This window comes from Ambystoma mexicanum, chromosome 4q (assembly GCF_040938575.1).
Source record: "Ambystoma mexicanum isolate Mex_15411 chromosome 4q, UKY_AmexF1_1, whole genome shotgun sequence".
NCBI classification, from domain to species: Eukaryota; Metazoa; Chordata; class Amphibia; order Caudata; family Ambystomatidae; genus Ambystoma; species Ambystoma mexicanum.
In genome coordinates this window covers 440,835,538-440,851,679 of record NC_090928.1, presented here as the reverse complement: position 1 = coordinate 440,851,679, position 16,142 = coordinate 440,835,538, and the positions used below count along the sequence as shown (strand labels likewise).

The following is a 16,142-nucleotide window of genomic DNA, read 5'->3' as shown; positions in this document are numbered from 1 at the left end:
TGCCTCCTAAGAACTGTAGCTGATCCAATTGCTCTTCCGAAGCATTCAGCAACATCCAGGCCCGTCTGCAGCAACTGACGGGCCACCTCCTTCCCATCTCCATGATCTGCAAGAATCCATCCTGCATTTCTCCTTGGGGATATGTTCTGATGCTTCCTTGATTGTTTTACAAAGACCAAAAGTGTATTTTGAAAACGCACAGGAAGCATTTACATCCTTTAAGGCCAAACTGGCCAATGCAAAAACGTTCTTTGCAAGGGCGTCAGTCCTTTTATCCTCCCTATCAGTAGGGAGATTCGCTGTGAATAATATGGACTCTGGCAGCTTAGACAACCAGGCCCTCTGTAGTTTATCTTCCCTTGCCGGTTTATATTTTTTTGTAAATTCAGAATTCACAGGAGGGGTTGAACAAAGCTTCTGTCACAAGGCGGCAACAGGGTGAGCAATGGCTATGTTGAAGGGCAAGTGCCTCTCTGTTGGGGTCCTTGGTCAAGAATGTCAGTGACTGCATAGCTTAAAGGGGTTTGGCTGGAGCGCCCACACCCAAGGCATCTTGTTAGGCAGAATCCTGTGCAGTTCCCTTAGGGAGCACTACAGAAGATTAAGACTACATGTATGAGCAATAAATCCCCTTTGGTATCAGTCCGTACCACAAAGATTTAGTTGGTAGCTGTGGCTAAGCAGTCAGACTTATCTCAAGAGGGAGATGAGCAGTATTCAGGGTTTACACAATAGGACTACAAGACTATGGTACAAGGAAACAATGACCAAAGCTTTGCATTAAAAAGAATATATATATTTATTTTATACACTTCTAGTTCAACAAATTAATCACAGTTAATAAAACAAGTTAAAATCAGTCAAGAAAAGTATACCCAACTCCCTAGTTAAATTGTAGACAAGTTTGAGCAAGAGTGAAAACTGAGCAAAACGGCACAGTGAAAACCAAACACAAATGGCACTCTAGCAATTTCTCACAGGGGAGGGAAAGCACAAGTTATAAAGGAATATATTCTTACACACCCTAGCAACACTTCCCATAAGTTTGTGAACAAGTTTAGGCAAGGCAGTACTTTAGCATAGAGAATACTTAAATGAAAACCGAGCAAAATGGCACTTCACAGACTTTAAAAGTGGGAAGGAAAGGGTGGTTATAAGAATTAGGTGCACCAACACAGTTCTAGTTGAGAAGCAATGTAGAGAAGGCAGTTCTAACAAATTCAGCCCGAGTCAATAGGCCTGTGCCAGAGTCAGTGGTACAGGGCAAAGAGCCCAGGAGCAAAAATGTTCTTGTAGCTGCAGTCAAGTCTTTGGTTACCGATTCGAAAAGGTGGATGCAGAAGGTGAAAGACAATGTTAGACGATAGGGTCGGCCAACCCAACAGGTAGGTAAAGGATTTAAAACACCTTTAGCGCTACCACACGAAAAGGGAGGCCTGGCGGAACAAAGTACCTTAAAAGGAAGAAGAGGCTCCTGCGGTCGCAGTTGTTCCTGGTAGTTCCTGCAGTTCGGGGGATCCAGCAGAGGAAGAGAGGCTCTCGTCGTGGAGGAAGGTTCGAGTTACTGCACTACCAGGGTTGAAACCAGCCGCGGTGCTGCCAAACAAAATAAAAGGTACGCTCCTTTAAATCACGGTCCGGGTGGATGGCTGCCTGGCTATCCGGCCTCCAAGTGCAGGGCACTGGCATTTGGATAAAGGCAGGTCCCAAAAGGTGATTGGCAAACTGGTTGGCCCCACCAGTTCAAGGGAAGAAGGCTCTTTCAGATGAAGATCTCCTCTCGTCGTGTGGAGAAAAGTGGCAAGACGCTGCGGCAGGGCTTCAACGGTGGTTCAGTCATTGCAGATGTCTTTGGCTTCTCTCCTGTTCGGTTCCTCAGTTCCCGTGGCGACGTCCTGCTCTTCCAGTCCTCATGACCCTGCTTTTATGCAAAAAGACCCCCATTCATACAGCCTAGCTGTCACTCACACAGTGGAGTGGTCATCTTGGCGGGAGACCCTCCAGCCTATCAGGGCAGAGTGTGACATGAGTTGCTGCAACAACCCTGTCCAGGGGTCCTACTCTCCCTCCCACACAATGGACCCACCCCAGACTTAGTGGCGCCAAAAGGAGGGCTTCTTGGCAGAAGCCTGCCAAAAGGACGAACAAAGGATCCCCGACCTGGGTTAGGAGTTTAGAGAAAGACACGAGAAAGAATTTATATAAAAGTTCTGGCAAATAAAACCTACCGGAGTCAAGTTAGTATAAGAATAAACCGGCTGTATGTTAGAGGCTGTCAGAAAATGTGGTAGCCTCGAACAATGGGAAAATCCCATAGGGAAATATTCACGGTCGAATATTTTTGGTAGTAACCACTGCCACCAGCCAGAAACCTTTGAGAGAGGGACTTACGGTACCCTCTCGAAAATGAACACCAGGGAAAAACTATTAACCCTTCCCAGTACCTCCATAGTACTGGTTTAGTTCATAAAAATTGACTAGTAAAGTCAATGGGGACTTTACATGCCCTGGGAGACAGTCAGTCCCAGGGTATGGAGTCTATGTTTGGGGGTCGCTACGACACCCCTGTGTCACTGCACTGAGGGTGCTGTGTAACACATGTGTATAAAGATGGTTCCTGTGAGGATGAGATAAACCCTATAGACATTAAACACAAAAAATAGCCTAGAACACACATAGCAAATAAGCCTAAGAGAGGGAAAAAGAGTCTCACTCTTAGCAGGTAAAAAGAAGCAAACCCTTCAAATCCAGCAAAGCTGCTGGGGGACTCTATAGGTAAGGGAAATTAGCCATAGAATGAGAATTCTCCATAACACATCTACCACCCTGTCCACTGTGGTGCATTACTGGGCATTTGCATGTCGATAGGGATGGGCTTGCTGAAGTCGGAAGAGGTGTCAAAGCCACTTGCATCCGTCTGCCAAGGCAAGTAAATCTGTCTGGTCCAAGAAAATATCTATGCCAGCAGAGCCTCCACCTGCTGGCATTGTGTAAAAAAATGGCAATAAGGACTGCAGGACATACGACCAGTCGGGCATCGGACCCGCGCCTGACAGCGCCAATAGCTGCTTTGATGACTTGACTGTTTTGGCCTCTGCCGTGCCGAGCAGACTTCTAGGGGCCAGAATCACTGGGCGCTACTTGAGTCGCTGAGGACTGCTGCTTCCAGTACCGAGCTGTACCCACAGCTGCCTTAACTATCTCAAGCATCTGCCCTAGATGTTGGACCCGATGACAATTGACCACGGTCTTCGAAGAGTCTGACTCGTACCTACGCCGATGACTGCGCCTCGTTTTGTGGGAGGATGACTAACAGTGGCTGTGGGAATGTGTTTGATTTTTTACTTTTCTTCCGGTGGCTGTCCTTTTCAGGAGTGGGCCCTTCCATATCGAGCTCTGATGTCAGAGTAACCGAGCAAGCTAGAGGCTTAGACGGGAGACGACTGAGCACGAGTTTCACTGCGCTCTCCCATTGTGATTTCGGGTTCATCTTCAGGCAAGAACTGCAATCATCTTGGTCCAGTGAGCAGCATGCTGAGAGTGTGAAAAAAAGCAATCGAGGTATGGGGTGCAGTGACATGGTATATGTACGACGACGGACATCACGTCCAGAGTCGACGACCACCACATCGACTCAAGATAGATAGACAGCAGAGTCGAGCTGCACTACGCCCCTGCGGAAAAGTTTTCAGAGCAGCTGGCAATGGAAGGATATCTATCCGATGAGGAATCTACAAGAGAAAAACAATCCATTGAAATGTACCTGCAGAGCCTGGACATCTGGACAGTACTAGAAGTGGTGGCTCCTTCTTCTGACCGAGACAACCTGCAGTGCTTCTTTTTCATTGGTCCTTGCGGACCAGTTGCACCATTCTTTAGTGTGACGACAGATGCCCGGGGCCAGGAAAAAGTCTACATGTCACCTTTTTCTTGTGGAATAAGGTGAATAGCTTTGCTGTGCTCCTTGACAGTGGAAAAGTTTCTGGAGAGCAGCTGTGCTGGGAGATAGATATCAAAGATGAGGAATCCGTGGAAGGAAGGAATCCATTAGAAAATACAAGGCCAAGAGGTGGTCCCCGCTAGAGTAAGAAAGGTGGCAAATGACAATTGAAGTTGTGGGAGTGAGGATTTGGAGGCTTTTGGAGCAGGACAGAGCATGGCAGGGAAGCAAGGAGGATAGAGGTGGAGAGGAGGTATCGGGGATTAAGCGGCACAGTGAGGGGACAACAGAATTTGGGAAGGGCATTGATGAGGTGGTTGTCATTGACCAGCCTGTGAAACGCTTTCGACCCACTCTCTGGGCCTGCCACGCTGTGTTTGGAGAGAGCACTCTTGGGAGTCTAGTACTTGGCCCATCACTGTCATGGCAACCAGCATATCATCCAGTCGGACTTGCATGACTTTGGGTTGCAACTTGCCGGTAAGGTTTCTATGATGCTCTGTGAGATTCTGTCCTTTTTCCTACCTTCGCTTTCTTGACCGGCGACTTTACTCTCTCCTGTTGTGACGTCAGCCTCTTTTCTTCCTATTCGAAGCTACGCTCCATCCTTCTGGATTCTGTTCTCTTCAGCCCTTGTCTGTTCCGACTAGGACCCTGACCGAGCTCTTGGACACCACTACCTTTCGGCATTGGGGAATCTTTTGGAGCTATCCGTATGCTGGATTGAGGGCTTTGTTCCCCCAAAGGATTTCCCCTTTCTTGGGGGGTCTGTCATAGGGGAATGTCTATTTGCCCATCCTTGTACCTCAGGTACAGACTGGCGTCTTCCAGAAACAGGCTGTACCTGTTTGGGCCACGAAACAAGCCCAAGAGTCTGGTAAGACGAACGCTGTCTGATAAATCTGACAGTGGTGAAGGTTAAGGGAGTAGTATAGAGAAATGAGGAGGTGGAGGAGGGTGAGAAGAGCAATATGGAGAAGGTGCTGAAAACATCTACGAGAAAGGCTAAGTAAAGGAGGGTAAAATGAGCAATAGGAACGAGGCAAAGAGAAAATCTAAAATAAGGAGGAGGTAGAGTGTGCACCATGAAAAAAACAGAAAACTAGATCTAAAGGATGTCGGGAGGAGCTACAAGGAGATAGTGGAAAGAACCTTAAAGAGGTAGAGAGGAGCAGGGAATTGGTGGCAAAAGGAGAACAAAGCAGAAGGTGGGGGAGAAAACCCAGGAGAGAGAACAGAGAAAGGCAGGAGGAGAAGCTAAGAGGTGGCAAGCCAGTGGTGGAGTTGAGCATGGCTAATTGTCAAAGCAGAAAAGAGGAGCAGAGAGAAACCAGAGGGAGGAGAGGAGGAAAAGTCTAGAGCAAAGAGCTATGGTGAGAGCGGGCACAGACAATGAGGGGAGGGAGAACACAAAGGGCAGTAAGCTAGAAGGGTGGTTGACGCCCAAGAACCTGAAGCGACTGTGGCAGAGCCTGCAGCCAGCATTTGGGGAGTGATAACCCCTGGGCCCCCTGAGTTCTTTGCTAAGATCAAAAAGAGTCAGACAACTGGCCAACGTTTAGATGACTCAAGACACGAGGGATGGTGGTGCTGCTCTACTCCAAGAGAATGTGCTATAAACCTTGTATAAAAGAGAAACATCTCAAGAACCAAAAAAGAAGTGTGGTGGCAATAGAACCTCCAAAAAGTACTGACCTTTAACCATCAGGCAGCAGATCCGAGAATGGTAAGGAATGAGAACCACAGCACTAGAGAGAAAGTTTGATATGTTTGTGCAATTTGATTTCCCACTACAGCCTGGAAACCATGAAAATGGCAGTGGTGTGCAGTAAAAATCACAATAACATAACACTACAGGACCTCAGTAAAACTTCATCCCTTACTGTTCGGTTGAATAAAAACCCTTGAACCTCAGATGTTGGCTCTGAGTTATTGGAAGTATCCCTTGGCTGTGAAACTAGGGAAATCTTAATGGCTCTTAGTGATCCAAGTACCCAGTGTTCCTCCTTTGCCTCACACTCTCAACTCCAGCCTCACCCGAGTCTTGTACTTCTGCTTTCTTTCTCTTGCCTTCAATGGTGTACATAAGCTTTGTGTCATAGATTCACTGTCCATCCTATGCTGAGACAGCCTTCCTGAACTCTCTGAGACACCCTGCCTATAGCAACTTTTTAGCTACATCAGGACCTGCCCCCTCACTAGTTCCTTTTCTTTCTCCCACAGTGGCACAGGACTGTGGTCATGCAAGAAAGACTTTGAACACCATGTTCTGCTTGATGACTTGGGACACCATGCTGTCCTCAATGTTGCAGAGGGCACTTCAACACATGAGCCAAATAGGTTGGCGTGGTAGAATGAAAAAACTTAACGAAAACAACAAAGAACGGAAACGAAGGCCACAGCGACAGATCATTGCAGAAGGGGCACTTATGTGCACACCCTTGATGAGAACAGTAGAATTTATTCAAGCAAGGTTTCTTTTTTTACTAACATAACAGAGAAATATGTGTCACATGATCAGGCAATTAGATATTAAATTTCTCTTATCTTTATTAAGAGTGTGGCAAATAGCGCACATAGTGGCAACTTTTAACCCAGCTTATTTGCATTCCATGGTTAAAACTCAATAGCTGTAAAATAATTCTCCATGGATGTAAAAGGGTTTGTAATAGCCAACTAATTCTACTAAGGAGAGTAAATGACAGTTAAGAGTTCACTAAAATAAAATATAAGCAAATTAATAGTAAAATGTTCAAACCAAGATACTTAACATCACACTCATCCCTTCATTTGCACAACTTAACATTAAAAGGCCTAAAAGTGCCATCACATGCTGATGCACAAACTAGATACTGCATTCTCACACAAAACTACAACTCTCACTTACCACAGTCCAAGGTTCATGTATTTTTGGTTCCAAAATTCCAGAATTAAAAATGTCTATTAACAATTGAAGTCCTCCTGCAGCTACAAACTGTAAGAAAATTGACAGAAACAATTTGAACATTAATCTGTGTCCACATAAAACATTTCAAATAATTGATTAACCATTGCCATATATGATTAACATTAGGGGTGCAACGGAATTCGGAATGGAGTCAGTCGAATTCCGACTGAAAAGGAGTTATTTGGCTTCGGCCCAAATACTTATCACTCGAAGCCGAATAGTTTTCTCTCCAAAATATATTAAGTACTGCTTTGACTGCATGCCTAGAATCATTCAGGCATGTCAAGTTTTTATTTTAAAAGGGTCACTAAACAAATGCTGCTGTCACTTTTGTAATTGAGTACAGGCAGAGGCAAGGTGTGAAAGTGTAAACAAAGTGCCTACGCTTCATGTGCTGGACAGGCTCACTCATCTGGTGGTTTGCTTGAGAGGGGTGAGCTGAAGCAATATTAATTTATCTCGGTTCTCCCCAATGTTTTGCAGTTGAAAACCATTGAGCTGGAACAATAGTTTATGAAGTTGATATTGGAAAATTGTATTTTCTTTAGGCGCTTATAGATGAGTTGCAGAGATCACAGTAAGTTCCAACCCCGTGGGTAAAACAGCTGAGGATGCAGTGTGGCTGCAGCAAAGAACTGCATTCAGCCTGCAGCCCAAGGTTATACAGCAAGCAAGATGGCCGCATGGGTAGTGTGCCTGCGACAGAGATTTAAAAATAACATCAAAATACAGGTTCCATTTCCTGGCCTCCAACTTTCTCATGTTACCAAGAATTAAGTAACTAAAGAACATGGTTCTTTTTTTTAACCAAAATACCTCAGTAAATGGCAGCACAATTATTCCACTCAATATTCGTTTAAAAAAAAAAAGAAAAGAGGCATTTGTTTAATTAAGACAAGAAGAGACAAGTTTACAATTCAGAAACATTGGACCAAATGGATGTACAAATATGTAAAATAAACATGCACATGCCAATTAAAGATCTGGAAATGAACACTGTCCCTTTCCTATAGGGTCAGCCGAGAACCATGTAGGTCTCATCATTTCCTATATATTTTTTTCTGGTGTCTTTTACCATGCCCAAAACACCATAAACATGCCCCACCCGAAAAAGAAAGGAACATACTATCCACACTCAGTATCAGAGGTGGAAACACTTTACTGCGAGGGAGTGCCACATGGCTCTGCATTGGGTCTGTCCAATGCCTCCACAAGCCCTGCGCCAGAAAGGACGCCAGGGCCAGCATGACGTCAGGGCCAGCATAAGTAGTGCCGCCACGGCCCATGATCTCAGTTCCACGCTTTTTTCCTAGCACTCTGACGCTTAGGGACTTTAGAATCAATGGTGTACAAGCTTCCTGCAAGAGGGGCAGGTAGGGAAGGCGATGTGGAATCCATGGCAGGAACATCAATCAGAAAGAACATCACCAAGAGGAAAGTAATTTGTTTTTCTAATGGATTCCTTCCTGCCACGGATTCCTCATCTATGATAGACTCCAAAAGCAGTACGTAATCTGGAGGAGGAAGGAAAGCAAGGACACCACCTAAACCAGAAAATCTGCAGCACTGCCCTACCAAAACAGGTATACTGGCTGCAAGCGAATCCAAGCAGTAATGCTTTGAGAACATGTGCAGACGCCCACGTTGCCACTTGGCAAATGTCCAGGACAGGGACCCCTTTCTGCAGGGCAGAGATGTCAGCCGCCACTCTGGTAGAATCAGCCCGGAGACGCTCAGGTACAGCCAGATAGTAGCATTCTGAGATGCAGAGAATGATCCCCCTGGACTGGGTCTGTTTGGTCACAGCCCTGCAAGCACTAGCTCCAGCGTAACCAACAAAAAGCTGGTCATCCTTCCTAGCCTCTCTCGTACAAGAAACGTAGAACTTAAAGGCCCGCACCAGATACATTCGATGAAATCATTCCTCTGCCTTAGAAGGGTGAGGCAGAGGGAAGAACATAGGAAGATGGATCTTCTGAGAAAGATGGAAATCCGAGACCACCTTCGGCAGAACGCAGGGTCTCACTCTCAGTCACATTCTCTTTTGGACAAACAAGTAGGGAGGTAAAACAGACAAAACATGTAGCTCACTCACCCATCTCACGGAAGCAATGACAACGAGGAAAATTACCTTAAGCGTAAGCAATCTAATATAACAGGAATAAAGGGGCTCAAACGGAGCGTCCATAAGAAATGTTAAAACAGAATTCAAATCTCACGCCGAAACCAAAAACGGGCAGGGAGGAAGCTCAGTCCACTCACTGTAAAATCTGACATGCAAGCACCCCAACCGGTCAGAGATGTGTCCGTGAACACCATCACATGGGGACAAGGTTGCCGAAACACACCTTTCAGCAGATTGTCTCACCCAGTCCACCCGGCTAAGTCCTGAGCCACCAGACTCGAGACCTCCAAAAGGTCTGACATGTGGCCCTGGAACTGCGATCATTGGCAACGAAGAAGCCACTGAAACAATATCATTTGCAGCCTTGCCTCCGGCATCACTAGGATGCAGGAGGTCATGAGGCCCAGAAGAGTCGAGGCTCGGACTTGTGTCTGTGACTGGAGGACATTGATCATCTGGAAAATGTTTGCCACTCGATGCTCGGCGGGGAAGCCTTGCCCATGCGAGTGTCCAAGACTGCCACGATAAATCAGAGAGACTGAGATGGCAGAACCTGAAACCTTTTGAAGTTCAGGGAAAAGCCCAAACTGTGCAAGAGGAGCATGTACAGAGTAGATGTTCCGACACTAGTGCCGGTGAGGGAGCTCGGACAAGCCAGTTGTCCCAATAGTGAAAGACATGAATACCCTCCCCCCTGAGACGAGCCACTACCACTGCAAGCAGCTTGGTGAAAAACCTTGGCGCTGACCAAAGACCAAACGGTAGGACCCTGAATTGGTAATGTTGTTGGCCCACCCCGAACCTCAGGTACTTCCTGTTCTTCAGGTGAATCGGCAGATGGAAGTAGACCTTCTGAAGATCCAGTGACGCCAACCAGTCCTGCAGATCGAGGGATTGCAGGATCTGGGCTAGGGTGGCCATCTTGAACTTGTCCTTTGCGAAGGAACAAGTTCAGTATCTTAAGATCCAAAATGGAGCGTAAGTTTCTGTCCTTCTTTGGCACCAGAAAATGGGTGGATTACCAGCCTGCCTCGTACTGAACGTGGAACTAGTTCAATAGCGTTCTTCGCCAGAAGCCGTCAGACCTCCTCCAGAAGGATGGGATCCGGAGAGGGCTGGTCAGTGGACCGTGGTCTGGAGGGCATTGGAGAAAAGGAAGGCAATAAACCTGATTGGTGACCTGTCGGGCCCAAGCATTGGACGTGGTCTCCGACAACTCCCTGCTGAACAAGGATATCCCCCCCCCCACCGCAACCGTTGACAGGTGCTGGAGCCAGTCACTGAGGTTTCGTGCACTGGGGAGCCGAGGGGACAGTGGCTGCTGAGAGACCAAGGACAGAAACCCATTCTTCATCTGGCCCTCTGGGAGGTGCTCTGCCGCACCGGCTACAGCCCACCAGAGGTCCAAGGAGAACTTTGCCATGGCACAAGATGCATTCCTGGCTCACAGAGCTAGACTGTCTGACACAAACTCCTTCTTGCCCCACACGTCCAGCTTTTTTGCTTTCCCTGTCCGTTAGCGGGACGGAAAGGTAGAGGTCATCAGGCTCGCCGTAGTGACCTGTACCACCTGGCTTTCAGCTGATGTGTGGACGGAGAATAAAGCTGGGTCTGAAGGTGCAGGACAGTGCTTCATCACCAGATCCCTGTCCACTGGGGCAACAGAAGCAGGTTTCTCCCACACTCCAAACATTGGGGCCTCCACCACCACGTTGAAGGGCAGCAGCGTCTTTCTTTGGAGGATTGTCCAGAATGTTGCAGAGTTCATATTGCACTCTGGACCTAGACAGTGCAGAGAGACCCAGGTTATCGGCCACCTTTGCAACAGGTAGTGGTTTTTGGTGCAGGCAGAATGTCTAACTCCGAGAAGTGTCCAGACTGCTGGCCCCTTGCAGGTCTGCTGCCAGGACCAGCAGGTTGTCACTTCCATAGAACTCCTTGGGAAAGTCCCTCTATTCCCAAGAACCCGTGGGTTCCAACCCAAATGGGACCTGGTTGCCTTTTTCATCATAAATGTCATACCTTTGTGACATAATCACCTCTGGGAAGTGGGGAGTATTCCTGCGAAGACAACACTGCCGCTGCCACCATCACCACGACCAGAACATGCCGGCTCCAAGCGGTCTCACCCTCTATTTGGACCAGGCCCAAGCGCGTAGGCATGCAGGAGTGGTCGCCCAAGGTTACCCTGCCGGTCGCGGGAGCCAGGAGGTGCCGGGACAGGAGCCGCCGGTGCCTTGGCAAAGATGACAAGCATCTTCAGGCGTAAATGTTCCCATTCCTCCTTCGTGGAGCATTGGGTTGGGAAGGCTACCTGCACCGACCGCTCCGGAAAACCTTTAGGGCAGTAGCTCTTCCTTTGAGGAAGAAAAAGAGTGCCAGTGAGGAGACTCACTCAGGGATCACAACCTCTGTGATGCTGGAAATGCATTGAAGGAACAGGGCCTCCATGTCCTTGTTAGTCCTTTTATCATGTGTGTTCTGTGCTATTTTCTGCACAGGAGTCCATGTGGGACTCCTGGCAGTGCAGCTCTTCCTCTTTTTTGGTCTGTGTACAGGCCCTTTGGATACCCTTATGGCACAAATGGGTGGGGGTGCAACCCTGTACCCCTAGTGTATGTTTTTGGGCACCTGTGTGTGGCCCACAGAGCAGGGTATGGGTTGGTGCCAGCTCCATGCTGAATTTGAGAGGTGCTCCGAGTAACCTCCATTTTGCGATACCCAGGCCCTGCCATTGGAATCAGTTGATTCCTTATAGGAAACAAGATGGCCCCTGTGGCCTCTTGCTTTCTATTTCCTGTTACCTTGTTTTCCCAAAGTCCTGGGAAGCCCTGACTCTGTCCCTTCCCCTGACTGCCTGTTGGGTGGAAGTTCCATATATGGTATTGTGGGGAAGTCCTGGCCAGACTGGCTGAAGCCTTCCCAATGACTGGATGTTGTGGGTACACCCTTGGGGTGGGACCTGGGTGAATGGAGTGCAAGGCCAATAGACATTTCCTGTTATGGGTGTCTGGTTTCTGGTATGTGACACACAGACTGAGACAGCCCTGCCCAAAACTGGTATGAATGCAGTGTGGAGTGCTGAATGGCAGGGTGCTTGTCCCAATCCACATTCCTTGTTGTGAGTGTCTGGATGGAGAAGAATGGCCTGAAGGCACTGTGAGCCTGATTGGCTGCCTGCCTGCATGAATTCCCTTCTGAATGATTGGTTGCCTGAGTGTGAACCAGCAGAGTGAATGAGAGGCCAACCAGTATATCTGGGGACCTCTCAACCACCAGTCTTTACAACCTCTTACAGTGTTTCTACAATTTATCCATGCGCAGGGCTCTTCTGAACGATGAACCGCGCCGTATGACTTCGACCGAGACTGCAGAACCTTCTCCTTGTGAATGAAGGTGAACAATTACTAATCCCCAAGGGCCTTGCGGTGCATCGACTGACAACCTGCAGTCATGTGTGTTGTGGTCTTCACCCAGATAGTAAAAGTAAACGCGCTGCGGATCAGAGACAGACATCTGCCTTCTGCAGTCCGTGCATGGCTTGAAACTGGAGGCCTTCGACAGAGTCAGTATGGCGATTTACTCAAAAAAGCTTGACAGGCACGTTCCGGATAAGCAACAGAGTGCATGGAAAAAAGGAACTGAGGTCATTAGAGTCAGTATGGCGATTTACTCAAAAAAGCTTGACAGGCACGTTCCCGATAAGCAACAGAGTGCATGGAAAAAAGGAACTGAGGTCATTGGGGAATAGCGCCGCTACTTATACTGGCCCAGACATCATTTCTGGTGCGGGGCACGTAGAAGCATGTGACAGACCTGGCACGGACCCCCCACAGGGGAGGTTTCCGGAGAACAGCTGCACTGGGATATGGTTTTCATAGATGATTAATCAGTGGCAGGAAGGAATCCATTAGAAAATGTATTCCTTTCATGGTTTACACAAACATCTTCCATTGCCCATAGACAAAGAAAAGAAATGCAATAAAGAATGAGAAATACATATTTTAATGTGCGTTTTTAATTTTCAACGTTTCTTATCTATATAACTTTATTAAAAAGGCAACTATTGAAATTTTTGACTTAAAGAAATTTGGTGATTAGAACTAGAAAGTAAGTTAAGATTGTGTTTCGAACTATGTGAGGCACTGTGGAAATATTTTCATTATTTACTTGTTTTATGTTATGTTGTGGATTTTAAACACTGAATTATTTTAGGAATATTGAGAGTTTATATGTAAACTTGTTTTATTCTATGCAACTGTAATATTTTTGTAAAGGAGTAAATTAATTTTTACTACCAAAAACAATTAAAAAATAAATAAAAAAGGCAACTATTCGGCTAAGGCCGAATACTTGTCCACCTATTCGGTATTCAAATAAATGCTTCAATCTAAGATTCGGTACACCTTTATTTAATACGATATCAAAAAACGAATGAGCAAGGTCACGTCAATCTCTGCTGAAGAGTAACCACTGCTACACCCTGAGTGGGTGACCCCTTGTGTGGGTGGTCACAGAATTCTCTTGAAACTGTTCTTCTGCACAAAAGGGTTTTATTTTGAAGTGCAGTGGTGTAGTAATACACTGGTATTTTTCAAAAAAACATAGGACATTCACATTTGAGGACATACAAAGTGTAGTACCTAAGTAAGAATGATCAAGTAGTCAATATTTGAGACATCTACTTGTACAGTTTGTTCATTCTCTATAGGTTCCTTGGGAAGGAAGCTTAGAGAATTCAGTGGAATCGTAAACAGGTGGGGGGCCCATAGAGTGTGGGCACAATCAAGAGTTGAACAACAACATATAATACATGTCAACACAACAGTGTTTCGGCCATTTTGCGTGGAGCTAGGTGAGCTCTAATGGTGTAGGCCTTCATCAGGACAGGAGTGTCTTTACGAGTGGAGGGTCCTATGTGGTCTGTAGGAGTGAAACAGACAAAGAACGTGTCAGGATGTACGTGGTCAGCAAAGATCTAGCAGAGGAAAGTTATGAATACTATGTAGGGCGGATGCCGGTGCTTACCGAATCCGAGGAGCTTAGTGGCTCAGATTAAGAGGTGGAAGGATCCACTTCTTTAGGATGCAGTCGTCATCTTGTCAACAGGCGCGGTCACGTCTTTAAGGGGATGAGGAAGTAGGATTACTAAATGGCGCCCCAGGGGTGCGGTTCCTTTCTAGCCAATATTTAGTGTGTGACTAGGGAGGTGGTGGTGTAGGTCTTAGCAGATTTGGTTAGAGTAGACCTAGTGGTGGCCCACCTAATCATGGAGTGCGCTTAAATGGGATAAAAAGGGCTTCTGTGGAATAACAAAATGCCATTTATCAAGTGCACGGAAAACTTAGTTCAAATCTGTATTTAATACAATGTGATTAAAAAGAGTGCCCCTTCTCATCGGTCCTGGGTGAAGTGTGGACCGTGATCTATGTGGGCTGTGCAAGTTCTGGATTACGGTGCCACAACACATGTCATGCAGCCTATGGTGTAGGTGGCATGAAGGGCTATGGGTGTTTAAATGTGCAGAGTCACTCCAAACAGGCATTTAGGTAGTCACCCCACCACAGGGCTCCTGTTCTTTAACATGGCCCTGGCCTGCACTTAACACACTTGCATCCTCGCCATCCGAGACGTCACACTGCTACGTCAGCGATCTTGGCAGCTGAATGCACTGACAATAGGTAAGCTTTACTGCAAGCGGCCTCATGCACAGAAACTGGTAGGCCTACCCTCACTGTAAGGAATCTCTAAAACAGCATGACTCTGCACATTTAAAACACCCATAGCCTTTCATGCCACCTGCACCATAGGCCGCATGACACGTGTTGTGGCACCGTAATCCAGAACTTGCACAGCCCACATAGATCACGGTCCACCCTTCCCCCAGGACCGATGAGAAGGGGCACTCTTTTTAATCACATTGTATTAAATACAGATTTGCACTAAGGTTTCCGTGCACTTGATAAATGGCATTTTGTTATTCCACAGAAGCCCTTTTTATCCCATTTAAGCGCACCCCACGATTAGTAGGACCACCACTATGTCTACTCTCACCAAATCTGCTAAGACCTACACCATCACCTCCCTAGTCACACACTAGAGAGGAACCGCACCCCAGGGGCGCCATTTAGTAATCCTACTTCCTCATCCCCTTACAGACGTGACCGCGCCTGTTGACAAGATGACGACTGCATCCTAAAGAAGTGGATCCTTCCACCTCTTAATCTGAGCCACTAAGCTCCTCAGATTCGGTATGCACCGGCATCCGCCCTACATAGTATTCATAACTTGTCTCTGCTAGATCTTTGCTGACCACATACATCCTGACACGTTCTTTGTCTGTTTCACTCCTACAGACCACATAGGACCCTCCACTCGTAAAGACACTCCTGATGAAGGCCTACACCATTAGAGCTCACCTAGCTCCACGCAAAATGGCCGAAACACTGTTGTGTTGACTTGTATTATATGTTGTTGTTCAACTCTTGATTGTGCCCACACTCTATGGGCCCCCCCACCTGTTTACGATTCCACTGAATTCTTTAAGCTTCCTTCCCAAGGAACCTATAGAGAATGAACAAACTGTACAAGTGTATGTCTCAAATATTGACTACTTGATCATTCGTACTTAGGTACTACACTTTGTATGTCCTCAAATGTGAATGTCCTATGTTTTTTTGAAAAATACGAGTATATTACTACACCACTGCACTTCAAAATAAAACCCTTTTGTGCAGAAGAACAGTTTCATGAGAATTCTGTGACCACCCACGCAAGGGGTCACCCACTCAGGGTGTAGCAGTGGTTAATCTTCAGCAGAGATTGACCTGACCTTGCTCATTTGTGTTTTGATATTATTGTACCAACCTGGGCAGAGCAAGGCAGTAACCAGGTACCCTTCAGAATACTAGTTTATTTAATATGAGACTGTCTCATTAATATCAGAATGTATATTGTGCTATGTTTACCCACCTAAAGCCAAAAGCAAACAGCCATTACACTCAGTATACATTGTTTTCGTGTTGCATTGCCTCTAGTGTTTGTGCTTCGTGGAGGTAAAATGTTGTTTGGATTCTAGTAAGTCAGACAGATTTCACAGATTCACCAGACACTAGTCACCGACTGCATGC

General features: G+C 46.6%; 1 protein-coding gene across 1 annotated transcript in view; it reads right to left on the bottom strand.

Annotated features, from left to right (window-relative positions):
- USP34 (ubiquitin specific peptidase 34) overlaps nt 1–16,142 on the bottom strand; it is a 3,618,222-nt gene that overhangs the window by 2,000,215 nt on the left and 1,601,865 nt on the right. The window contains exon 32 of the mRNA XM_069608012.1: nt 6,828–6,914. Within this exon, the coding sequence (XP_069464113.1) occupies nt 6,828–6,914 (87 nt within the window). The remainder of the gene's footprint in view (nt 1–6,827; nt 6,915–16,142) is intronic.